The following is a 28,000-nucleotide window of genomic DNA, read 5'->3' as shown; positions in this document are numbered from 1 at the left end:
ACTGTACGTCACAATTGTATTGGGGATACCTTGTGTAAAAAAATTCAGGGAAAACCTACTGTAGTTCTACGTGACAGTTTTCTCAAGAGAAAATAATTCGGACAGTCCTTGAACGCAACGCTGTATTCAGTACTACCAAAACTGGGGGAGGCGGTCGAGGCCGAGGGATGAGTCGTTGAATGAACGCCGTGAGAGGTGACTGTTCAAAATAGTGGTAATTTCAATTTACTACAACACGATATTCATATCAACTGTCGCGCATTGTTGTACGTTTTCCGTATTCCAGCACAGTCTTTGCTTTACGCGACGAATTCCGTTCGGTCCGAGGAGTCTGAATGCGGTATCCGCCCCCGGTAGTGAATCTTGGCTACACGGCTAACTGTGGCTAACAACGTCGTAGGACTGCCAGCAACACGACTGTTGCGTTAAAGGGGTTTTGTCATGAGCTCGCACAATGTTATTTTAGTCGACGTTTGCTCAATAACGTGATGCATTCTGTCTGAAAATATGTCGGTGTGCAAATCTTTGTTAGCTGAATTGTCACCTGTCACTTTTTAATCAACCGTCTCGACAGTTAGAGCATGACAAACATGGAGTGCGCTTGCTTATCTCATCTTATATTTGTTAAAACTTAACACGAGGGAATAAACCACTTTCAGTTTTACCTCGTAAAGACATGGTATGTTAAATTGTTGTAATTCATAAGCACGGGTTATCCTCAATGAGGATACTATTACACGTATTATTCGGTGTGTTAGCAGTTTTACCTCGTAAAGATAAGGTGTGTTTTTGTAGTTCATAAGCACAGGTTATCCTCAATGAGGATACTATTACACGTGTTATTGGGTGTGTTAGCATAACATTTCTTGCAAAAATTTGATTAGGATAAAAGCTATAGTTGTCAATTTGTACAATTCATAAAATCGATACGGCACTGTTTGGAGGTACATCACACAATCTTGTAACTAATAGTATGGCTGCTGTACTGAAATAATCACAGGTCCGTTGTAATTAACTTTCACAGTGAAAAATCTGAATCAGTTTAGGTAAAACTTGCAGGAATGGAGCAAATACGCACCAGTTTCAGAAAAAAATACATTTTTGCGTTAGACTTGATTATCTCAGGTGTGGGTTAGAGTCACTGCGGTTGACCGTATCATCAGAGAATGTGTCATTGATTGTATTTGATCATAAAACAAAAATACATGATCAGAACTATCAAAACAGATACTACATAAGTGCCTATATGTATATTAAACATTTCAGGGAAAGTGGACAACTATTTAAAAGTTGACACTTAAGACCTTTAATACTTAATAGGGCAAGTGGCTATTTTTGGGTCATTTAAACTTCCACACTCACCGGCCACTTTATTAGGTACACCATGCTAGTAACGGGTTGGACCCCCTTTTGCCTTCAGAACTGCCTCAATTCTTCGTTGCATAGATTCAACAAGGTGCTGGAAGCATTCCTCATAGAGTTTGGTCCATATTGACATGATGGCATCACACAGTTGGTGCAGATTTGTCGGCAGCACATCCATGATGTGAATCTCCCGTTCCACCACATCCCAAAGATGCTCTATTGGATTGAGATCTGGTGACTGTGGAGGCCATTTGAGTATAGTGAACTCATTCTCATGTTCAAGTAACCAGTCTGAGATGATTCCAGCTTTATGACATGGCGCATTATCCTGCTGAAAGTAGCCATCAGAAGTTGGGTACATTGTGGTCATAAAGCGATGGACATGGTCAGCAACAATACTCAGGTAGGCTGTGGTGTTCCAACGATGCTCAATTGGTACCAAGGGGTCCAAAGAGTGCCAAGAAAATGTTTTACACCACCACCACCAGCCTGAACTGTTGATACAAGGCAGGATGGATCCATGCTTTCATGTTGTTGACACCAAATTCTGACCCTGCCATCCGAATGTCGCAGCAGAAATCGAGACTCATCAGACCAGGCAACGTTTTTCCAATACAGTATTCTATTGTCCAATTTTGATGAGCTTGTGCAAATTGTAGCCTCAGTTTCCTGTTCATAGCTGAAAGGAGTGGCACCCGGCGTGGTCTTCTGCTGCTATAGCCTATCTGACTCAAAGTTTGAAGTACTGTGCGTTCAGAGATGCTCTTCGGCCTACGGTGTTGTGCCGAAAAATGTCCCCCCTGACGGGAGCGCTTATTTATGAGGCTTTATTGAGGTGAAAACGTCATTACAGTAATGGATTTACGACTGTAAAATCCGTTTTAAATAAATAAATTACACAAAATACTAGTAATGTATTTTGGTAACAAATCGTGGACTGGGCCACATAACCATCTTTGAACAGAAATGTATTAGTCTACAGGTTTTCACGATGACAATCACACAAGTATGACATTTATTAGTTCAAGCAGAGCAAAATAATACATATTCACAGTACAAGATTCATTTGTTCAAGCAGAGTAAAATAATACATATTCAAAATACAATATTTATTAGTTCAAGCAGACTAAAATAATACATATTCACGGTAAAAGAAAGTCGATTCTGTGTCCATCGATTGGTAAGAAAAAGTTGTTTGTACGAGTGACGTGTGGGCGCTTCCGTCAGGGGGGGACATTTCACGCGGGGCAGCTATTTTTCGGCACAACAGCCTACCTTGGTTGTAACAGGTGGTTATTTGAGTCACTGTTGCCCTTCTATCAGCTCAAACCAGTCTGGCCATTCTCCTCTGACCTTTGGCATCAACAAGGCATTTCCGCCCACAGAACTTCCGCTCACTGGATATTTTTTTCTTTTTCGGACCATTCTCTGTAAACCCTAGAGATGGTTGTGCGTGAAAATCCCAGTAGATCAGCAGTTTCTGAAATATTCAGATGCCATTCTGGCACCAACAACCATTCCACGTTCAAAGTCACTCAAATCACCTTTCTTCCCCATACTGATGCTCTGTTTGAACTGCAGGAGATTGCCTTAAACCATGTCTAAATGCACTGAGTTGCCGCCATGTGATTGGCTGATTAGAAATTAAGTGTTAACGAGCCGTTGGACAAGTGTACCTAATAAGTTGGCGGCTGAGTGTATATATTGGCCATTTTTATTCATCATGATTGTATTTTTTAAATAATTAAAAATACATTTATAAATTAATACAATGTTCAGAAAAGCTACATTAATGACATTTAATTACACTCTGGTTTATAGCTCCTGGTAACATTGTGTCCATTCATGACGAGAGGCGTCTAATTAATTTCATCAGAGAGAAAGCCGTGAATGTTCATCTTTCAGTGCCATTGACAGCGCTAGGCGTCCGTTCCATTTTGACTTGGTGGGCTGGAAGCAAATGCTTGCTGCTAGCCTCTCCCAGTCAAAATGGATTGGACGTCTAGCACCATCAATGGCTGCCACGGAGTTAAATGGGTGTCTTGTTAATGTAAACAAAAACAACAACATAGTTCTTGGATGAAAGGGTTAAAGCAAAGAAATCAATAGATTTATTTAGAAAATAAACACATTTTATTTAGGTTACTTTTTTACAATCCATTTTGGCTGCACTTGTTTTAATTGCAATACAAAGTTAGCAGAGGGGCTGTATGCTATTCCTGTCATGTCTTAGGATTTTACTATGATTGTATAATAGCTGTCCGTCAGCAGGTGAGAGCAAGTAAGGATGATGCCGCATGTTGGGGCTGTGTTTGCAGCAATAGCAGGAGTGACAGCTGTCCTGCTACACTCCTCCATTCACAAAATAGAAGAAGGACACCTTGCTGTCTACTACAGGTATATTTAACAGAACACTGACATGAACATATTTGGGCTAAGTTCCCTACTGCGTGATGGACTCAAGTTCCTTAGCATGATAATGCTAATTCCTCATACATAAATTACTTCATATTTTCTAAACATATACACAGTGGAACCGCAACACAGTGAGTGACAATCACAAATTTTTTACACAAAGTACCCCCCCCCCCCCCCCCCAAAAAAAAAAAAAAAAACCCAGTTGTCTCTTCAAGTAGTCATTTGATGCTCAACCGTAAACTACAGTGGCGTAGGCTCATAGTGGGTATTGTTAATCAAAAACTGGGCCGGGATTTTCTTGCTAAAAAGTGTAATATTAGTGTTTGTATAATTTTGTGGACAGTTTGAACACTGCCTGATTGTAGGAACGTAACGGCTATTCTTAAATGATTTAAAAGTTAAATAAAAATGTAACCCCTCATGTTTGAAAACAAACTGCAAATCTATTTATACTTCAGAGTTAAATGCAACTGAAGCATGCTTAACAAATATACATTACTGATTTAAAATAAGTCACTGTATTATGCACAGTCTGAATATTTAATTCAGTGATTCTGCCATGTAGGCTACAACTAGAAGGGAGCTCGCATACTGCTACTCATTCATTCCATAGACTTCATAATGTATTGACGCGGCGCGGGGCCGATAAATAGGGGGCCTGCATTGTTGGCGAGGCCGTTAAAGCTGACCGAGTGGAATCACAGACAGTGAGCTTTTTTCGTTGAAAATTTTTATGAATAAATGCTTAAATCCCCAAATTCTTTATAGATATGGACGTAAAACCGTCTCGATTCTTGGTTAAAAAAAAAAACAAAAAAAAACATGCAGTTCGTGTTCATTTTACATAAATATGTCGAAGTAAAATGCTAGTCTGTTAGTGAATGTATCTAGTAGCCGCCTGATGTAAAGAGAGCTTTTCCGGTGAAAATTCTTGTGAATAAATGCTTAAATCCCCGAATTCTTAATAGATATGGACGTAAAACAGTTTCGATTCAGTGGTATATGCATCCGAACGCATATACCACTACTTATGCTGCAATTTATTTTTAGTTGTATTATTCAGTTCAGTTCACTTATCTCAATACATGTGTAACAGTTGAGTGTTACTTACAAAATTAGCTTTACAGTAAATATTTTTTTAATGGTTGCTGTTTGATCCGAGAAAATATTAATGAAGTTGGCATTTCTCCTACTGGAAAATTAGTTTGGAAAGATATCAGGCAACCAGCATTACAGAACGGGTTATGTTTGACTTTGAAGTTTCCACTGTCGTACATTCAGAGTTAACGTCCAACTTTGTTCCCTCCAGGCAATTTCCCTTTCTCCAACTTCAATGATTAGCAAGTATAATGAATAGTTTTTTTTCCCTCATATCTTTTTAGGGGTGGGGCTTTACTGACGAGTCCCAATGGTCCTGGATATCATATCATGCTGCCATTCATTACCACCTACAGATCAGTGCAGGTAATCTCTTTTGGCATCCTATTTATGAAGGAAGAATGAGGAAGCAAGAGAATGTTTAAAACAGGAATCTATGAAATGCCTATAAGAAAAAATTTCTTTTCATCTTAATATCAAAATAAACACGAGGAGGGAAGACGTGTACCTTAGTTGTTATGGTATAATAACTATTGTGGTTATATTTTGTATCATTTGGTTTTCAGACTACACTCCAAACTGACGAGATCAAGAATGTTCCTTGTGGAACAAGGTAAGCAGACATTATTTTACCCCCACCCCCCACTCCTCATTATCGTTTTAAAACCTAAAATAGGAAAAATGGAGAAATATGTCACAGAACTATGAGGGTAAAAGTATTTCAGTCATAAATTTGCAAAGAAAATATAAATGAAAGAAAGTGAATAAAAGTGTAATGTCAAAAAAGTGCACATATAAATGAAATAAAGTGGTGATTCGAAATAATATAATACATTTTTGGTTGGTAATAAAGTGGAAACTATCAGTTTCAGGACAAAGTGGGCCAGAATGCCTTCCCGGTATAACATTCGGGGGCGGAACGGTGCTTTGATCACAAAAATATGAGTGCAAAGTTGCAAACTGTCAAACCTCCATGTTAAAAAAAAAAAACTGCTTGGCTGCCACAAACGCATCTCCAAAAAGAAAATGATCTATAATGTCAGATTTACATACAAAAGTGTTAACAGTAAGCCTAATAAAGTGCTTTTGTAGTGTCATCCGTTTCCACTGATATTTATTATTTATTAGTTCTCCCAGCATGTGTATCTGAGTCCGACGAGACAGTAAGTAATACTGACATGTGATCAGCATGGATACTTTGCTCTGTTTGGTTCAAATGCACGTTTCTGGGACAACAACAAAAAAGAAGAAGCTTGTTGAATTAATGCAATAAAAAGGGCAATGCAGCAAAAGAAAAGTTAAAAAGGCTTATTATATTATTTCATTTTATTTGCTCTGATGGGGAGGTTCAGAACAACTTCCATGTCAACCCTATAATGCCTGACCCCAGAAATAATGAACGTTTTTAATTTGAAAGCTTTATGTGGTCCTTAACATAATGTAATGAAACTTGTTATAACTTTTTAAATTAATTTGCATATATGTTCTCTAATTTGTACCATAAATGACACATTAAGCGTTACATGAAGTTCTCATGGTAAAACAAATAATATTAAAGTGAGATTGAACACAATAAGGTTTCAAACATTTTTTTTTTTTTTACGCAATGAGGTCCAGAAATGCGTGTCTCAAATGTGATACATTTGACAATATAGTTATTGTGCGCTTTTGACTTATTTTTATTCATTTACCTATATTAGGCTACTTATTAATTTCCTTATAATACAAAAAAGTCATTGTTTGCGTTACCTCCAATATACAGTGGGGCAAATAAGTATTTAGTCAACCACTAATTGTGCAAATTCTCCCACTTGAAAATATTAGAGAGGCCTGTAATTGTCCTTAACCAAACCTTAACCATGAGAGACAGAATGTGGAAAAAACCCCAGAAAATCACAGTTTGATTTTTTTTAAAGAATTTATTTGCAAATCATGGTGGAAAATAAGTATGTGGTCAATACCAGAAGTTCATCTCAATACTTTGTTATGTACCCTTTGTTGGCAATAACAGAGGCCCAATGTTTTCTGTAACTCTTCACAAGCTTTTCACACACTGTTGCTGGTATTTTGGCCCATTCCTCCATGCAGATCTCCTTTACAGCAGTGATGTTTTGCGGCTGTCGTTGGGCAACACGGACTTTCAACTCCCTCCACACCCCGTGGCGTCAAAATGATAACAAGAACGGTGAGCAAAAATCCCAGAACCACACGGGGGACCTAGTGAATGACCTACATAGAGCTGGGACCACAGTAACAAAGGCTACTATCAGTAACACAATGCGCCGCCAGGGACTCAAATCCTGCACTGCCAGATGTGTCCCCCTGCTGAAGAAAGTACGCGTCCAGGCCCGTCTGCAGTTCGCTAGAGAGCATTTGGATGATCCAGAAGAGGACTGGGAGAATGTGTTATGGTCAGATGAAACCAAAATAGAACATTTTGGTAGAAACACAGGTTCTCGTGTTTGGAGGAAAAAGAATACTGAATTGCACCATACCCACTGTTAATCATGGGGGTGGAAATATCATGCTTTGAGGCTGTTTTTCTGCAATGGGACCTTGACGACTGATCTTTGTAAAGGAAAGAATGAATGGCGCCATGTATCGACAGATTTTGAGTGAAAATCTCCTTCCATCAGCAAGAGCATTGAAGATGAGACGTGGCTGGGTCTTTCAGCATGAGAATGATCCCAAACACACCGCCAGGGCAACAAAGGAGTGGCTTTGTAAGACGCATTTCAAGGTCTTGGAGGGGCCTAGCCAGTCTCCAGATCTCAACCCCATAGAAAATCTGTGGAGGGAGTTGAAAGTTCGTGTTGCCCAGCGACAGCCCCAAAACATCACTGCTCGAGAGGAGATCTGCATGGAGGAATGGGTCAAAATACCAGCAACAGTGTGTGAAAAGCTTGTGAAGACTTACAGAAAACGTTTGGCCTCTGTTATTGCCAACAAAGGGTACATAACTAACTTTTGCTATTGACCAAATACTTATTTTCCACCATGATTTGCAAATAAATTCTTTAAAAATCAAACAATGTGATTTTCTGGGGTTTTTTTCCACATTGTCTCTCATGGTTGAGGTTTACCCATGTTGACAATTACAGGCCTCTCTAATATTTTCAAGTGGGAGAACTTGCACAATTAGTGGCTGTCTAAATACTTATTTGCCCCACTGTATATTCCATTTCACTGTGCAAAGTGTGTCATATGTACTTATTTTTGTTACTTTTTTCTTAACGTAAACATTGACTTATATATTATTTATCTTCAATTTTAATGCACTGTACATCCTATGTTCTTAAGTAGATAAAATTGAGGTTTTGCATTTATTGTGAGGAAATGAGGGAAAATAAAAATTAGGAGCTGGGGTTTGGGGTTACTGTATGGTGTTTTTGCACATCATTGAAAAAACACAATTTTGAATGAAACCGTTTCATTCAGATCTACAATGTTGTACTTTAGTGTTATCATTATTCTTTTAGCTGTGTACAATGTTTAAGCAGGATTATTACAACTAAGAGCAAGTCATAACTTGTCATGTTGTGACGAAGAACGTCTGGCTTCAGACTGCTGTGTTGAGCAGGAGTTAACTTTATATTCCTTATAATACTTCATCGTTAGTGTTATTGCTATCATTTTAATTTTACTGTTTACATTCGCAATGCTCCTTTTTCAATTAAGAGATTGAAATGACAATTATTTCTCTGCTTGGTAGTGGTGGGGTGATGATCTATTTTGACAGAATAGAAGTTGTCAACATGCTGGTCACCTCAGCAGGTACAAAATGTTCTTTGTCACTCATCAAAGTTGATTTCAGTTTTGTATAAAACTGTTATGTCAGCTGCTTGGCGTCACTATGGCCTCATAATTTGTCATGTGTTTCTAGTGGTGGACATAGTGAGGAACTACACAGCCGACTATGACAAAACCCTGATTTTCAACAAGATTCACCATGAATTAAACCAATTTTGCAGCGTGCACACACTCCAGGAAGTTTACATAGAGCTCTTTGGTTCGTCTCTATCTAAATCCAGAGTTAAATATAAATGTGCAATAAGGTAAAATATGGTGTGTGTTTTTTTTCTCAGATATAATTGATGAAAACCTTAAGACTGCCTTGCAGAAAGATCTTAATGTGATGGCTCCTGGACTTACCATACAGGTATCTTTTATATAAATGTGCTGTACATAAGATCAAGTGTTAAATAAAATGCATATGCATAAAGATTTTGGTTGAGCAAGCGAAACATGATTGAACTCTTAAACGACCATCAGCCTACATCAGTGTTGTTTTTGGCAGCCCATTTTTGTTTAAGTCTTAGTCTTTTAGACAAAAATACTTATTAGTCATGTTTTAGTCATTTCAAAATGTGTTTGTCTTCGTCTAGTTTTAGTCAACGAAATATCATATAAATTTCGTCTCGTTTTAGTCGACAGTTACTCAAAATGTTTTGGTCTGTAAAATTCAAAAGTTTTAGTTAAAAAATAAAGGTTTCCAACAATTTTGAATGAAAATAGAGCACATATTGTGGTGTCTACAATGACAACGCCAACTTGGAGATGATTATACCGTATTGGCCCGAATATAAGACAGTGTTTTTTGCATTGAAATAAGACTGAAAAAGAGGGGGTCGTCTTATATTCGCGGTCTAGACATTATACCCATTCATCACGCTAGATGGCCCCAGATATCATTGGAGTGATGTTCTGTCATGACAGATCTCAGCTACTCTCCCCATTCACGATGCTAGATGGCGCCAGATATCATTGAAGCGATGTTCTATCATGACAGATCTCAGCTACTCTCACGTTTAACCAGTTTGCATTATTTTATTGCAATCTTTTTCCTTAGTCAGATTTGTTTCAAGACTACAGTTACAGTTAGAGTTCACTTTGATGGTTAATGCAGTGATTGCAATTTTGTTGTTTTATCACAATAGATTGGTTTATTTACTTTTCAAAAACCAGAAGCCATTCGTTTACGAATGTGATTGCACTTTAGTTTACATATTTAAATGTTCAGATATTAAGATTTGAATGAGGCAAAATAACATGCTTTTTCTCTCAAATATATTGTTATAATCATTCGTTTCGGATGTACTGTAATTATTTTTTGTATAAAAATTATTTTGGTGTTCAAAAAGTCTTTTTTTCAAACTTGAGTCTTGAAAAAAAAAGGGGTCGTCTTATAATCAGGGCCGTCTTATTTTCGGGCCAATACGGTACACCAAGGATGCAAGAATACTCGCTTTTATATTGAACCGTTCGATACGCTCTTTGATTCAATACGCAAAAACATTCGTTCCAAATGAAAAGCTCCCAAAATATATTTTCCGAATTTATTTTTTGCCTTCTCTCTCGCTAAAATGTCCGGCGCAACTTTGCCTTGAAAAAACAAACTCTGCCGCTAGCAGCGCCGCTCCTCCACTCCTCCCCCACACTGCCTGAAAGGTGGGAGGTGTGGCGCACGAGGATCATTGCTCGTGTAGAAAGACAGAAACTTCAACTTTCAATGTAGTACAGATCTGTTGTTTGGCAGCATTTTGGGTGAGCTTTTTGCATTTTGAGTGAGCTGATATGCTATCCCCACTCGTACATATTTAACAAAGACTGTCATTACGGATACGTACAACAAATCGAAAATCGTACCGAACCATGACTTAACTGTATGGTTGCATCCCTACAATACACACTCAGCAGGAAAAGTGGTGCCGTAGTACCTCGACATTCGATCACTTCGACACACAATCTTTTCGACATCCGACGTAAAATTTGACTCACCATTTGTTTCCGATTTGCGTCCGACGACATGCTCAAAATACGACGATTTATGACAGTGCCACAGTTTCTTTGTTTTCCCACAAGACTGATGCACAGCAGATTTTCTTGTGAGAGAAATCAACATGGGTTCCTTGAATGTTAGTGCAGGTGGTGAAAAAAGGACAAAGGTTAGGCTTACCATTAAAATGAAGATTGAAATGATAGAAAAATATGAGCGTGGTGCGTGAACTGGCTCGACAATACGGTCGTAGAATGTCTACGATCTCGACGGTCTTCCTCGGACCTCCGTTTGGCAGTCTTTATAAGTTAAGATGACAATTATTATTGTGGTAGCTTCGCCAAAAAATCGCCAGCTTAGTCAGGTTTTTAATAATTTATTTCCGCACTTGTGCAACACAACATGCCTACTGTCCACTGCAGCTGAACAAAGTGAATGTAAAAAGTCCTTCCCTCATTCGGTTAAGTCAGCCATGCTGTGCGTTCAGGTACACCACGCAAAATACATGCGCCACATTAAAACCCGATGGGTTACATTATTACAGGTATTCAGATTTTTATTCATAATTTATTAGTTTTGCTCCGTGTAATTGCTATCTGCAATAGTACCAGCGGCATTTATTAAGTAATTAGTACAGGTTTTCGAGCTGCCAAATGAATTAATGGATTTATAATGTATTCTTATGGAAAAATCCTGCTCGACGTACGACCATTTCCACTAACAAACAAGGTCCTGGAACGAATTAACTTTGTACTAGGAGTTGCATTTAGCGTCTGATGATCACTCAGCACAGACCTTTGAAGGCTAAAGCAGCATTGCATATTCTCTCTTGCCCAAATAAGAAACTAAATCTTACCGTGTCTCCAAACAAGCAAGATGGTACGCAGCCTAGTTTTAAACACATCCTAAACTCCGGTGGGGAGAGCGAGGAACAGGCGTGGCACATCTCACATGAGTGACATTACCCAAACACTGCTACGATGCAAGCTGACGTACTCCACGTACATTATGAAAATGTCATGCATTGTGAACATAAGACAGAAACAATGTCACATTTTCGTCTTGTCAGACGAAAACTGGCATTTGTCTCGTTATGTTCTCGTCTCTCAAGCCACGTTTAAGCTTGTCATCGTCATGAAAAAATTGTTGGTCGACGAAATATTTTCGTTCTCGTCATTTTTTTATGTTGACGAATAGAACACTGGCCTACCTGATGCAAAATGTATTGTTCACTTGCTGTATGTGGATGCCAGGTCTAAATTTGATACGGTTAAAGTTAATGACTAAGAATTGCTACAGTACCTTTTCTTTTTTCACAAATAAACATAAAAACTGCGTGACTGGGAAATAGGTACAAATATATCATACAGTGAAAGTGGAGTTTCTATCTAAAGTCTGATATCAATTATCTTAGATATAGCCATTGCACATAAAGTCAAGTTTATTGGAAAAAAAAAAAAAAAAACGTACTAAAGTTTAATGGTTAGTGATTTTTATTTATTTTTTTATATATATACGTGAATATCCACCGCACAACCCTTTAATGACCTTTTTGATTTAGTTGTTCTTTTGAATTTCTTCCATAATATGTTGAAAATTGATTTTCTTACTCCTTTTCTTAACATTTAAGCTTATTAGTGGTGTTTAGTGACGCAAGACAACTTATGATTTGTATTAGTCCCTCACACTGATGTGAAGGATAAGTGACCACATGACAAAATTTATTTGTGGCTGTTGAAAAAACCTTTTCTATCTCCCCGATCTCAAAACGGATGTAGGCTGTCCGCGTAACCAAGCCAAAGATCCCCGAGTCTATCAGAAGGAACTTTGAACTCATGTGAGTAGGACTTCATTACTTGCCAAGAACCTAATGTGTGAAGTGAATTCAAAAGCATGAAAACAAGTATTATGTCTGTGTCTGAGTAGGGAAGCAGAGAAGACTCGTCTCCTTATTACTGCTCAGACTCAGAAGGTGGTGGAAAAGGAAGCGGAGACTGAGAGGAAGAAAGCCATTATCGGTAATTGTGGTTTTGTCACTGGTTCAATTTGCACAACTCAACACAAAGCCCCATTGCCTTTTTTTGTCATGCAGAGGCTGAGAAGGTGGCTCAGGTAGCTGAGATCCAGTTCCAGCAGAAAGTGATGGAGAAAGAGACTGAGAAGAAGATCTCGGAAATAGAGGGTCAGTCTCCTTGTGTCATCACGTACAGTTTTGGTCAAAACTTTCATACACTTGTCATCATGGCATGACTCTTCTACAACTCTGATTTTCTCTGATAGACATACTCCGATACTCCCTTGTCATAAATAACCTTCATGATTTTTTATTTCTTTTATAACTTTATTATGGGTGAACCAGTACTTCTCAAATAATGGGGCGCAAGCATTGGGAGGGTGGCGCATGTGACCTCGGGGAACATACTTTTTTGCCGTACTGGAATAAAGTGTGATTGAACGTCCACTCAGTGGATGGCAGTGGCGCTCTCATTTTCAGATTGTGCGCAGTATTTTTTAACCAAACGAGCACACAGCAAAGCGCGCTGGAGATATGAAGAGCTAACACCGGTAGTAAACCAGACACGACTACGGCGCGACAACTAGGCTGCCGCAACAACGCGTGAAATGCAGCCGTTAAAGTTAATTAGCCAATGCATACCAGTCGCAGAACGGCTGCGTTTCAGACGCGTCCTGGAAGCGGCTCAACTCGTCGCACGCAAAAGGAATGGCAGAATTGTATTTTTTGATGTGAGATGCGACCGTTCTGCGTCAGTGCTACGAGGCAGGATCAGGCAGACCGGAAGTCACTATTGTTAAAATTTGGTCGATCCGGTTGATTTTTAAAATAATATGCAATAGTAACCCTTACTTTTTGAGTCCCTCAGATCTCTTGAGGCTGTGAGTAGATCGGGTCACAGTTTACTTGTTGTTGTTGATTTACTGCTGTCTTCTCTGCTATAATAACCAACAGGGCAGGACAGTATCAACTCTGGTTTTAATCTCTGCGTACCAGTACCCCCGTGTTCAATACAAAACCCTCCTATTACAACAAAACAAGTAGGAAATAATATTCACATTGGAACTTAAATTATAGAACATAAAATATAGACTACAAATGTATACTACATCACATTTGTAAAATATAAATACATAATAAATGATAGCCCATATAAATAAATTGAAATGAGCTAAAACACCTGTAATTAAATGATATGAATACACAAATTTAACTTGAAAACCGTTCATCAGAATTTAAAAAAAAAAAAAAAAAAAAAAGACTCAGGGTTAGGGGCATGTCATTTGTAAAAATACATGTTAAAATCTTTGTCATTGGGGTTGCTTTTCTCTTTAGCACAGGACTTCTTTTTTCGTCTTTCTTTTAGAAAAAAAGCTGACCAATACGCGGTTTGAAAGGCAAATGGTTGTTGTATTATTATCTTTAATTACCTGCTAGTCTGGTGCGATCTTGCAATACTCGCGTGAACTGATTAAGCCGCTCCACAGACGCTCTGCTCGTAAAACGCGTCCTATGGAAATTCACGGCAAACGTCACTGGTGCGTTGACGCGCTGGAATCGTAGACGTGCCTGGTGTGTTACTGGGGTCAGACGAGTAAATATGACAAAGCTTTTGGCTTTCACTTTTAATACAGTGGTAGACGAGGAAAGACCAGTCTGTTTAGTGTGTCTAAAAAATTTGCAGTGGACAGCAGGTAGCCAAATCAATTAAGACCTCACTTAAAGACATTAGACCCCAATCACATTGATAAGCCGCTTAATTGTTTTTCAGCGAAAACGTGCTGAATATTGCCAACAATCGTCCCGCTTTGTCAGTGCTACATCAGTAAATCAGCGAGCACTGTTAGCATCATATAAGGTGGCATATGAAATTGCTCAGTGCAAAATAACCCCACACAATAGCAAAGGAGCTGATACTGCCTGCCTATTTGAATATATTATTATTTATTGGTTTTATTACCTGGTCTTTCCTTTGGAAAGATCAGGTAGTGAGATTCTACAACTTCCTCCCTATATGTTATTCTGTTTTTTTTTTTTGAATGGGAATCCTTCGGCGCGCTGCGCAGCCCGAACCGCTTGACTGATCGGCACCATTCAAGTATCGCCACGACCGGAATTTTTGCGCGACGCAGGGACTTTTTCAAAAGTCCCCGAAAAATTTTCCGTTTGCCCGTAAACGGCAATTTTCCGAAAAAAAAGCAATTTTCAAAACGCTACTTTTTGACTAAATCGCATAATTTGGGCATCAAAAATTCCGGGACGGTGAGGGGCATAAAAGTTGTATTTGTTGTGTTGAAAAAATTTACGGTTCCCCAGAAATTTGACAAAAACTTGCCCATTCATTTTTAATGAGAAAAAAAAAGTTTCAAAATGTATCTAGTCCTACAATTTTTCACCAAATCACACAATTTGGGCATCAACAATTCCAGGACGGGGAGGGGAATAAAGGTTATTAACACAATTTGGAAAAAATATACAGTTCCCCGGAAATTTGCCAAAAACCTGCCCATTCATTTTTAATGGGAAAAAAAGACAATTTTCAAAGTGTATCTACTCCTTCAATTTTTGACCAAATCACACAATGTGGGCATCAAAAATTCCGGGACAGCGAGGGGAATAAAAAATACTAGCAAAATTTTTTGATAAAATGTACGGTTTCCCGGCAATTTGCCAAAAACTGGCCCATTCATTTTTAATGGGAAACAAAGAAAAGTTTCAAAATGTAACTAGTCCTTCAATTTTTGACCAAATCACACAATTTGGGCATCAAAAATTCCGTGACGGTGAGGGGCATAAAAGTTGTGTACAGAATTTTGATAAAAATTACGGTCCCCCGGAAATTTGCCAAAAACATTCCCATTCATTTCTAATGAGAACATTTCCCATTCACTTACAATGGGATTTCCAATTGAATTTTTTACATTGCATTTTTTACATTGCATTGATGCCATTGACGGCCATGCATGTCGAATCTATTGATGCCAATATACTTGGATTCAATTGACTTTATGGATGTCGATACCACTGACGGCCATGGACGTCCAAAATGTTTCCCATTCATTTTCAATGGGGAAAAAACTAAATTTCCCCAAATCAACAGATAATGACCAGATATCAATAGGACCTGTCCCCCAAACATCCCTGACTCCATTGACGCTTATAGAGGGTGCTGCCATTGACGTCCATGGACGTCCAAATTTTTTCCCATTCATTTTCAATGGGAAATGTTTTTTTTTTTCCCACAATCAACAGAAAATGACCAGATATCAATAGGACGTGTCCCCCAAAGTTCTCCAATTCCATTGACGATTATGAAGGGTGCCGCCATTGACGTCCAAATTTCCCATTCATTTTCTAATGGCATTTCAGCATGTTTTTACACTTTATTGATGCCAATGTACTTGGATTCCATTGAAGCCTATGTAAGTTGATACCATTGACGTCCATGGACGTCCAAATTTTTTCCCATTCATTTTCAATGGGAAAATTTTTTGTCCCCCAAATCAACAGAAAATGACTAGATATCAATAGGACGTGTCCCCCAAATGTCCGCGATTGCATTGCCGCTTATGGAGGGTGATGCCATTGACGTCCATGGACGTCCAAACTTCCCATTCATTTCCAATGGCATTTCTTCATGTTTGTTCATTCTATTGATGCCATTGTACTTGGATTCCATTGACGCTTATGTAAGTTGATACCATTGACGTCCATGGACGTCCAAATTTTTTCCCATTCATTTTCAATGGGAATTTTTTTTTTCCCCCAAATCAACAGAAAATGACTAGATATCAATAGGACGTGTCCCCCAGATGTCCACGATTGCATTGACGCTTATGGAGGGTGATGCCATTGACGTCCATGGACGTCCAAATTTTTCCCATTCATTTTCAATGGGAATTTTTTTTTTTTTTTTTTTCGAAAATCAACAGATAATGACCAGATATCAATAGGACATGTCCCCCAAACTTCCCCAATTCCATTGACGCTTATTAAGGGTGCCGCCATTGACAGCCATGGACGTCCAAATTTCACCTTCATTTCTAATGGGATTTAATTTGTTTAATGCCATTGATAGGCATGTTTGTCCATTCTATTGATAGCCTTGGGCGGGGCTACGATCTGTATAGCCACACAGGAAAGACCAGGTGTAATTTCTCCAGAAATTGCAGTTTCTAGTTAAATTTTATTTTTCAGTATCAAATGGTCAAAAAATGTTCCTGGAGTGTATTTGAGTGGATTTTTTAAAAAAAATTAAATTAAGGCAAATTGATATGCTTTAAGTCTTTTCTGTTACAAACAAAACAATGTTAATAAAGTTATACTTTATTGTATTTGATCTATGGCGGAAAACACTCAGGTGACTTGAAGTTCCGCTCTGAGACCTCCAATTTGGCCAAATTTCAAAATTGTCCGATATGCACATGTGATACATCATTGGAAAGCTTAAAATCTCAATTTTTGGGGGGAAGAACAATTATGAACAGGCGGGCATCTAAAAAAAAAAAAAATTAAACATCAAAACCCAAACTGGAGGTGAGACGCCATGATTTTAGCGAAATGTTATCGCGTACTTACCTAGTTTCGATCCAAAAACTACATGTAGCATGTATCACCGAGTGTCAAGAATCAGATGTGAATGGGTGAAAGGGATTTTATGGGTGAAACATGGTCATAACAAGGGTCACGATGCAAAAATGGCAGACATCAAGTCAAGATGTTCTTTTTCATATATTTACCCTTTTAAACATGCTTTTTTTCCCCCCAATTTTTCTTTGTTTGGATCGTTTAGTTATCATTTAACTTATCGGGGAAAATGCGACAGTAACAAAAAAAATACAATTAAGCGATAGTTATGAGGTAGATATCAGTGACTTATTTACTGACACCATTTTTTTCATTGTGACGTAATTTGTTTAAAAGTTTAAAATATGCGAGTGAATAATTTTTTAAAGTCATTTTTTCTTTTTAAATGAAATATTAGACATCAATTAATGATGCTAAGCTAAAAATGACAGACATTTTGAATAATAAGTATAATTCTTTTTATGGCTGGGTTGAAACAAAAGCTGTTGCGGGATGTCTGTAAACGGGGGTTTCCTGGGTAAAACGTACAAATTAAAAATAGTTCGGGGCCTTAATGCGGCATGAATCTGCTATGGCAGCATACAGACATATTTTTCATTCGAAACATTTACGTCTTCCTGGGACCGAGGGGGGCCGTAAGAGAAAATAACTGAGAAGCACTGGGTTCACGGAAAAAAGTGATCAAATCTGCTGGGTCAAAAATATTCATAAAGCATGAGAACATGTGAACCCTGCTGAAGAAACAAGTCCATGTCAGAAAATCTACAAATTTAACTGAACTGCACAAATTCTGACAAGATGACTGTTCAAAGATTCAACCATAAATTTGTCTATGGCTATTTAAAGTGCCTGATTAAAGTGAAAATGGGCAATGGACATGTAACCAAATTTTTTTGTGCACTGCTGTTTATTTTTGACCCAGTGGATTTGGTCACTTTTTCTGTTAACCCACAATGAAGTCATAAAAGTACCAAACCTCATGAATATTTTTTGTGACAGTAACTGAAAACTCGGAAGAGAGTGTTTTATTTTTTTTCCACATGTTGTCTTGCTATTTGTCTCTAAATTCAGATGCTGCCTTTGTGGCCAGAGAGAAGGCAAAGGCAGACGCAGAATACTACACTGCTGCCAAGTTTGCTGAAGCAAATCAGGTATAAAAACAGGATTATTAACATACACACACAAAGTATTATTGTAGTACACTTTTTTTTGGCACCGATCTGTTCTGATAGCAAAAATAGCATGGGTGATTCCACCCTAATAACAGTTTTTGGCGTGCAGATGCCTGTCCACAGTGCATTTTAATGACTTGTTTGGCATCTCCAAAAGAATGGACAGTCAAATTTAGGGGATTGGGCCTCCACACAATCTTTATACATCCTATTTAGTCTGTGCACTAAGTGTTGAAGCCTACATGGATGAGGGGCAACACATTTAATAAGGCATCAGAGCAGGCCAGCCAATACCTTGAAAATACTATGGCTACATAAAAGCATGAATACAATGATTAGTGAGAATATTTTTCGTTCCGCACTTTTTTAACACTCCCAGCCATCTTCCTTGTGTAAGCAGAAGTAGGATAAGAACTCGCCAACTGTCTGTAGTAATGTAGTGATAAACATGCAGAGGGAGGAAGATAAGTCTTTTAACATTAGGACTAACCACTGCTGAATTTGAGGTGTCCAGTTCACACCACCTTTTTTTAAAGTAATATTTAGGTCAAATCCACCAAGCCGTTACCTTCACGTTCCCACTAGGATCAATCATCTGCACTTATTTGTATCAATTAAACATACAACTTTGAGCAGAAGGTAGCCATCATGTTTTCCTTTTCTTTTATGTTATTACTGTGTTTTTCGGACTAGAAGTCGCACCCGAGTATAAGTCAAACCTGCTAAATAAATGCACAATAAAGAGGGAAAATACATAAGTCACACTGGAGCATCAGCCAAATTTTGGGTAGGTCATTTTATTTAATCAATGACCAAAATCTGTATCCAAAAACATGTATTAAATGTCATTGCACCGTCCCTGTCAAGACGTTGGAGCTAGGTCCTAGCTAGACAGCAAGCTAAGTTCCGAAATGACTATGTCAGACGTCCGTGTGGTTTACTGACTTTATTCAGCTGCTCATGACATCAACACTTGCAGAATGAAACTAAAATAGAAATTAAAGGCAAATACGTTTAAATGTATTGACTACGAAGATATCAATGTTGACTCCAAATGTAAACATCAATATCATGTAGGGCTGCAACTATCGATTATTTTAGTAATCGATTAATCGATGAATTAGTTCGAATAATCGAGTAATTTGATATGGAACATGAAAAATTAAAATAAATGGTATTTTTAAAAAAAAAAAAAAAAAAAGGGATCTATGTACGACAAAAAAAAAAACAATGGCTAACTTGCATAGCAAAAGTCCGCTAGCTTAAATGCTATAAAAAGTTTTTTTTTTTTTTTTACAATGCTCCTAACAAATGGTTCAAATACATATTCCCACAAAAAAAATAGGCGGAATAAGCGGCTAAATATACTGATGAACTAAATTACGAATGCATTAAAAAAACATTAGCTTAAACAAAAACATGGCTTATGTTGGTCTTAACATGGAGCAGCTGGATTCATCCATGTGAAATCAGGCAGTTTAGAGGGCAGTGTAATAAAACTAAATGCAAACACTTTCAAAATAAACCATTACAAAGGCACTTTAATTAAAAGAACACTCGAAACAGCTAAATTTCATTTGAATATTTTTTTCTAATCGAATACTCAAGTTGATTGATTAATCCTTGCAGCACTAATCTCATGTGTGATGAAGGAACAAAGTTTTTCACAGATAGTGATATTTCCACTGGTATTCTTTGGTTATCAACGTCGATATGATGGCGCTACAAACGCAGAATTCGCACATTTTCATTTTGGTCGGTGTTTTTATCAACTCTCCCTTTCAGTATCCAAAATGTGCCTCTGCGTGTGGATTATAGGCCAAACTGTAGAAAAAGGTCCTCTTTGTGCAAAATACCCTGCTTCGTGTAGACATGCCCAAGTATCAACATATTAGTTGCAGGCCCGGCCAAACTATGAATAGAAGTGCGACTTATAGTCCGGAAAAGATGGTAATCAGCATTTTAGCTGTTATAACAAGGGTTGACAATATATAATGCCCAGTGGCGCGGACGTACTTTTAATACTGTCAGGGCCACCAGAATGCTCAACCACTGGCCCGGTGGGGCCAGTAAAAATAACATGTCGATTAAAAAATAAAAAATCTTATTTCACATTAATCCCCAGTGGTTCCTTGTTTTGTTACACTTTCCTGATCGAAGACAACCTTACAGTCTATGCAGCCAGCCGTTGCTCTCCGTGAGGCGTAAACACACCACGTTCACTTGCTCGCTTAAGCGTGAATGCGCACTACTTGATTACTGCTGCTGATTGATTGTATCTCAGTACCTCCTTATCGTTATACTACAAGACGACATGTTTCTGAAATGCCCAGCATCCGGCCAAGCACGCGGGGGGGGAGGGGGGGGTAAAAACACCACTCAAGAAAGAGAAAGTTACCGAAAGAGTTGAAGGAAAGGGAAATACAATATGAAAAGAAAAGCGAGAAAATGTTTCAGCCCCAGTGGCGTAACCGCTGGAATTGGCAAGAAACGAGGTTTACTGTGAGGTGTGCAGATCAATGCCCACATATGCAGGCAAGTAAAGTTAGAAAGGTTAATGAGTATGAAATGGTATGAACATAACGTGATAATTCATCCGTATGACTACGGAGAAAATAATATCGTCATAAAGACGGTCTAGTTTGGAAATCGTTAACCATAATTGCCTTAGTCATCTCTTTGACTTCTAAATTGTTGTCACGGCAACCGAGCCGGGGGAGAAGACCAGAGGGCGGTAAGGGGAAGACAGGAAAGCTTCGCCCAGGCATGGGGCTCTCTCATGGGCCAGCCTCCCCCTGGAGCTTCCCAGAAAATAGGGCTATACTATAGTGATTATGGAATTGGAATAAGATTATTTGCACTAGATTCATGCTTTTGCCGCGTTATGCTGCACTTTTCATTAAATCTACCTCAAAAAAATAAATGTTATTCAAGCAAATTGTTCTTTTTCGTGACTTTTGGGATAGTGGGGCCAGTGAACTTCAAAAGCCAGGGGCTAATTTCCCTTGTTGTCTACTAGAGGTGTGCGAAATTTCCCATTCTTAGATTATTCGCGATTCGGCCATGGAAGATTCGAGAACGATGCACAAACATCCAAATTCCAATTATTGAAATATGTCAAGTAAAGCGTAACTAAAACACAGTCAGCGCGGTAGTCGGGACGCAATGAGGAACGGACCAAGCGTAAACATCATGCTTGTCATTACCTGGGTAATGACAATGCTCAACTCACGGCTCTGGCTCAACTCATGGCGCTAGATTAAAAAAAAAAAAAAAAAAACAATAATACCTGTCTGCTGCCAACACCTGCTACAAACTACGTCCACATAATGCTGTGGTAGATAATAGATCTCATATCTATATAGAACTAGATACGAAATGACAGGCTCAGTGTCGTTAGCAGCACATGTATAGAAAACTAGATGCGAAATGACAGACTTGCCGGCGTTGGTAAACAGCCGCCATCTTAAAGCAGTAGACTTCCCTAGAAGGCTGTTGTACGAATCTTCCAAGCGAACGTAATTAACTTTTCATCTAAAATACTCCTAAATTGGCACAATCTTGACTTGAATCTATTTTTAAAACAATTTTAAAACTTTCACATGTAAAAAGTAGACCGAAGGGAAATTACCGAAGAGAAATTGTGGACTCATGAGAGCAATTTAACAACTTTAACAGTTGATTCACAACATTAAATCAATTGAATGTAGTTTAAAGCTGCTGATAAAGAATGGGGACTTGAGTATTTTGTTTACTGTTTTGAACTGGAATAGTTGTTTATTGAAGCCTGTGAGGCTTTTTGTACAATTTATGTAACTAATATACGAAACATTAAAAGCAGCTAATAGCTTGGGGGGGTAATCAACAATCGATTTACAATCGAATCGTTAAGTGCCCAAAGATTCCCACCTCTATTGTTAACCCCTGTATCATCAGTCACATCATTTCCAAGTTCAACTTTACCGTATTTTTCGGACTATAAGTCGCAGTTTTCTTCATAGTTTGGCAAAGGGTGCATCTTATACTCTGGAGCGACTTATGTGTGATTATTTACGGTTAGGTCGGGCCGACTTCTCTCTCGGTTTTTTAAAACTTTTTAAAAAATAAATATATATACTAGGGCTGTCAAAATTATCGCGTTAACGGGCGTTAATTAATTTTTAAAAAATTAATCACGTTAAAATATTTGACGCAATTAACGCAGATGCCCCGCTCAGAGAGATTTAAATGACAGTACACAGTGAAACGCTCACTTGTTGTGTTTTATGGAGTTTTGCCGCCCTCTGCTGGTGCTTGGGTGCGACTGATTTTATAAGCTTCAGCACACATGATGAGCATTGTGTAAGTAATTATTGACATCAACAATGGCGGGCTACTAGTTTATTTTTTGATTGAAAATTTTACAAATTTTATTAAAACGAAAACATTAAAAGGGGTTTTAATATAAAATTTCTCTAACATTTTTCGTTTAAGAACTACAAGTCTTTCTACCCATGGACCGCTTTAACAGAATGTTAATAATGTTAATGCCATCTTGTTGATTTATTGTTATAAAAAACAAATAGTCCTTATGTACCGTATGTTGAATGTATATATCCATCTTGTGTCTTATCTTTCCATTCCAACAATAATTTACAGAAAAATATGGCATATTTTATAGATGGTTTGAATTGCGATGAATTGCGATTAATTACGATTAATTAATTTTTAAGCTGTAATTAACTCGATTAAAAATTTTAATCGTTTGACAGCCCTAATATATACATATATTTATACTAAAACAATGTATGGATGTTAAAAAAAATAAATAATTTGGATAAAACAGAGAAGGCGCTGTGCATGCCTGCGCATGTGAACGCAGTGGCCCCGCTCTCTTTTCAATCTTCCCCGCCCTCCGCGAGCATCCTGGTATTTCCTTTTCGATATGGAGCAGCTATAGGAGTGAAAAACAAACTAAAGACAGAGGAATTTAAAAGCAAACAACTGTGGTAGGAATAGGATATGGAAAGGAGTCAAATTGATTGTTGAAGGTGCTATACGGAAACCTGTGTCTGCTTCGCTGAATGTAAACTAATGTGGCGCTTTGGTGTCATACGAAAAATATATTTAACAAACTTTTCCAGCGTTATTTCGTTGTGTAAATGCATTTATAATGATCATAAAAATACGTAGACTATTTAAACATTGAGAAAACTTTTTTCTGCCAACTTGAGGAGATTAAAATAAATGTCAAATCCACTATCCGCCTGTTAGAACAGACAAGGAAATATAAAAGGGTTAGGTTAAATGTTTATTGAATATCCAATCTTACAGTCTTGTTTAACTGGGAGAATTAGTTACAAAAGACAGGCTTTAATTTGTTCTCATTATGCATATATGCACCTTATCGTCACAAACTTGATCACACAAAACGAGACCACGCATCCTATCCCCGCATTTCCTCCTTCTGCTGAGTCCTCACAAATAAAACATAAAGTTTGGGGTTTTTTTGTTGGGCTCGTGCCTACAAATAAAACATAAAATTTTGTTGTTTTTTCCGGGCTCAGGCAAGCAAATCAAGTATCGGGCTCGGGCCGCGTCGGGGTTTAATACCCGCGGGCCGTTCGGGTCGGGCTGGATTTTTTAGGCCCGATCTAACTTCTAGCCTCATGTCATGTTAGCATACCGTACACCTATTCTCTATTGTATTTTAAATTGCCTTTCAAGATGACATGTCTGTTCTTGGTGCTGGATTCTATCAAATAAATTTCCCGCAAAAAATGCGACTTATACGAAATGGTGCGAAATATAGTCCGGAAAATTCGGTGTGCAGTAGTACAGTAGTACTAAATACACTTTATGTTGAAGGTCATAAGTTTTATTGGTTAAATTTACAAAGAAAAGTACAAATATTTGTTGGTTATATGACAGATTTTCATAAATGTTCGATATGAGCGACACCTGCAAAAGGCTTTATCAAAATGCCTTTTCTTTTGAAGTGAACGGCATTTCTTAACCTGAAAAGATAGAAATGCCAAACGTTACAAACAAAAGCTTGAAACGTTTCTACACAAGCTGTAAAAAAAAATTGAGGTCATTCCAATGAAAATTGTCAAACTTATTGGCCTACGAAATGGGGTCAAACATTTTGCAACACCCTGTATAATGTGAGCAATCTGGCTTAACAATCACGTATTCTTTCCCACAGTTGAAGTTAACCCCCGAGTACTTGGAGCTGATGAAGTACCAGGCCATAGCAACTAATAGCAAGATCTACTTCGGGCAGGAGATCCCCAACATGTTTGTGGAGGGAAACCTCGGCCTGAACAGACCTGAAAATAATCACAAGACACACGAGCAGGACTAGTTGAAATCTTAAGACACATTTGTGTTGTCTTAAATGGCATAAAGAAATATTGGGAGGATTTGACATGATTGAAAAGCAGTAGAAAAAGGTAATGAAAGGGATTTTTTAAGTGTGAGAATGAAAACCCTGCTACAAGGTTATCCGTAATGTGAAAGCAAGGAGTTAATTTGCTTGTTTAACGTTTTTTTTTTTTTTTTTTTTGGGGCTAATGTCGTCATATGCAAAGAAGATGATTGTTGATTCGTTTTATTTGGACTGGAATGTAGCGGGTGACACTAATTAGAAACAAGAGGGGATTTGTTTTGTGTGTATGAGATGTGGATGAGGCATTTCTTTATTTCTTTGGTGTCTAATTTGGCATTTTTCGGTTGTGGTTCAAACTGCACTATGGTGTTCGCCTGCTGCTAAAGAAAAGTGGACTTCCTCCTAAAAGTGCTAATGAGAATGTAAATGGCATACTGGCAGAAGAGCTTCCTGGTCTTGCATAGCGCCTCTCCATAATCAAGGCACTAAAAAGTGCTTTGACATTATATGCTAGTTTACCTGCTAATAACAGAGCATCTTGAGCAACGTGGGGTGCTCAAGGATACTTAGATGAGGTCATCAGGTTGGGGAATTGAACTCACAACCTCTGGGTTGGGGAGCAACTACGCTACCACTGAACCACACAGCCTCTTTGGTTTGCCAGTTAGTCATGTTGTGGCCTGGTGCTGATGATGAAAGCTGTGCCTGCTCTTATCTGCCAACACTTTTTGTTTAGAGCGCATTGAGATATCTCAGGAAATTTTCAATTAGTCAGATGCTCACAAGGATTTCAACCATAATGTTGATACTAGATCCAAATAGTAATCCCTTTCACCTTTCTCTAGGATTGCGCTGAAGTTTACTGTTCTAGTATCAGAAGAAAGCTGTGCAATTGCGACGCGAGAAAATAAGCGTTAAGGTTACACAACCGTTCCGCAGTCAACACCTTGTGATGTTGCGTTTAACTGCACAGTGTCTCTTTCTTTGCCAAACAAAATAAAGCCTTGTAATAACACTAGCATCCTTTTTTGTTAACTGCATTTAGTGCTTGAGCAGGAGCTAGTTTGACTTTTTTTTTTTTTTTACTTGTATAAGGAAAATGCAAGTTGGCCTGGTTTTAACAATGGTGGTCAGTCACGCGCCGGTGCATCAGCCGCAACGTGAGCCGAGAGAAAGACAATACTTATTTGTGTTCGGAGAGACGTGCTGATGTTTACGTGACTGTCAAATGGCCGCACTCTTCCTCTTGCTTGCTATGGCGGCGGTTGCGGATAACCATGCAAATCGGGGGTTACAAATCACTCGACATGATTTACTGTATTTGTTTCTTGCTTATATTTTGTACAATCTGTGAAATTCTCTGAAATTGTTTTCTCCTTGTTTTTAAAGGGTTTATATGCAAAAAATGTTTTGACAATGTTCTTAAATAAAGCCTATTTTGGTACCTCTCTTCTCTATGCATTGATTGACTGAATTATTCAGATTTAGTCTTAGTTTTTAATTGTTAAATAGGTTTTGTGCCGTTATGTACACTTATTCCGCTTTGCATTTCGTTGGTGATAGCTGAATGCCACTTAAGGCTTTTGAACACAACTATGGGAAAGAAAATACAGGCTGCGATGGTGTAGTTCCTGGAACTTCCAATAAAGGGCGCACTGACACCATTGACTCAACAATATAAACGTACACGTTTCAGCCATAACAATCAATTCTGAGTGTTTTGTGGCCATGTGTTGATGACGGGACAAACATGTACGATGTGTCACGCACTTATGTGTCATGGGCGTAACATAAACGCACCAACAGCTCTTTGGCAAAACGCGGTCCCTGTGGACGGTCACCTGTTGACGCAGGAAGCACTCAACGTGTGAGCATGTGAGGGGACCACTTCCTCTAATTGTGAAGGCCGCTACGAGCCAAAAGGTCACTTTATCTTTTTTAACCTATCCCGTTCAGCTGCTTTGACACTGATAATGGGAGTCTGGATGTCCTATTGTCCTTATGGTCTGAACAGTTTTAATGTATCACATGGGAGTATTATATACTCCCACTGTGATAATTCATTATATTTTGTTCATTTGGAGAAAATAGTGAGCAGGAAATGCGGAAATGTGAATTAAGGTTGGCCAACCATGTTTTTGAATAATATCAATGGCTAAACAATTATAAGCATATTTTCATTATTTTTTTAACGCAACCCTTCCAGATTCTTTGTTTAACCCATAGCAACGCCCTTGACAATGAAAATGCTTTTCTTCGACAATCTTCGGAAATCTTCGGTAATTACGTCACACCGGGAAGTGCGAGGGAAGTCCGCCATAGAACAGTATTGTTTGTTGCATTGCTTCTCTGTAAGATGCCACAGCGGTGTGTGGCGATGTTTTGTTGTCACTCAAACGAAAAGTTGTATGAGTGGCCAAAGGATAGCAGGGCACGTAAATGGACATCTTTCGTTCGCACGAAACGAATGAATGTCCAGTGGCGCCTCCAGAAATTTTTCATAGGGGTGGCCAGATGGGGCCACTAAAAATCTTGGGGTGGCCAAAACTAAAAGCCATAATTTCAGGCTTTCACTATATTATTGCAGTAAAATGGTCAGGGAAAAACTATCAGAAAGACTTAAGGACACGGCTACTGATATACTTTGGTGTATTGTGTAATATTTGATGTTACTAATGATTTAATGTGCATAGTCCGTAAGTGTCCAGTCAACATTTTGAGTTCCACAACAATTCTGTTTTATTGTGTTATGTATACAGTATAGCAGGCATAAGGTGTACATTTAACTAGGGCTGTTAAATGATTGAAAATTTTAATCGAGTTAATCACAGCTTTAAAATGAATTAATCGTAATTAATCGGGATTCAAACCATCTCTATAATATGCCATATTTTTCTGTAAATTATTGTTGGAATGGAAAGATAAGACAAGACAGATATATACATTCAACATACTGCACATAAGTACTGTATTTGTTTATTATAACAATAAATCCACAAGATGGCATTTACATTATTAGCATTCTTTCTGTGAAAGGTATCCACGGATAGAAAGACTTGTAATTCTTAAAGGATAAATGTGAGTTTGTATATTGTGACTAAATATTGCTATCTAGTGTATTTGTTGAGCTTTCAGTAAATAATACTGTAGCGACTTAACTGTTCTCCCCAAATGCATGATGGGAAGTGGTGCAACCATGA

General features: G+C 38.2%; 1 protein-coding gene across 7 annotated transcripts; it reads left to right on the top strand.

The window, feature by feature from the left end:
- Positions 1-89: 89 nt before the first annotated feature.
- On the top strand, positions 90-26,281 carry erlin1 (ER lipid raft associated 1). 7 transcript variants are annotated; one of them, XM_057848069.1, is made up of 12 exons: positions 90-195; positions 3,637-3,762; positions 5,166-5,247; positions 5,448-5,494; positions 8,594-8,655; positions 8,765-8,890; positions 8,967-9,040; positions 12,436-12,494; positions 12,584-12,675; positions 12,750-12,839; positions 18,330-18,409; positions 24,618-26,278. In XM_057848069.1, the coding sequence occupies exons 2-12, from the start codon at positions 3,653-3,655 to the stop codon at positions 24,774-24,776; spliced, it is 981 nt and encodes a 326-aa protein (XP_057704052.1). In that variant the 5' UTR covers positions 90-195; positions 3,637-3,652; the 3' UTR covers positions 24,777-26,278. The 7 variants fall into 7 exon arrangements, with proteins under 7 accessions (XP_057704052.1, XP_057704051.1, XP_057704053.1 ...); XM_057848068.1 differs by having other exon boundaries at positions 99-214; XM_057848070.1 differs by having other exon boundaries at positions 116-214; positions 3,634-3,762.
- The last annotated feature ends 1,719 nt before the right edge of the window (positions 26,282-28,000 follow it).

Source organism: Corythoichthys intestinalis, chromosome 10, assembly GCF_030265065.1.
Source record: "Corythoichthys intestinalis isolate RoL2023-P3 chromosome 10, ASM3026506v1, whole genome shotgun sequence".
In the NCBI taxonomy this organism is placed as follows: Eukaryota; Metazoa; Chordata; class Actinopteri; order Syngnathiformes; family Syngnathidae; genus Corythoichthys; species Corythoichthys intestinalis.
Note: the sequence above shows the minus strand (reverse complement) of the source record. Positions and strands in the feature narration are given on the sequence as shown.

What these genes read in the sequence shown, in the direction of transcription:
- erlin1 (XM_057848069.1), top strand. Translation starts at nt 3,653, where the DNA reads ATGATGCCGCATGTTGGGGCTGTGTTTGCAGCAATAGCAGGAGTGACA. An exon ending in CACCTTGCTGTCTACTACAG is followed by an intron (nt 3,763 to 5,165) that starts GTATATTTAACA and finishes ATATCTTTTTAG; the next exon opens with GGGTGGGGCTTTACTGACGA. An exon ending in CATGCTGGTCACCTCAGCAG is followed by an intron (nt 8,656 to 8,764) that starts GTACAAAATGTT and finishes ATGTGTTTCTAG; the next exon opens with TGGTGGACATAGTGAGGAAC.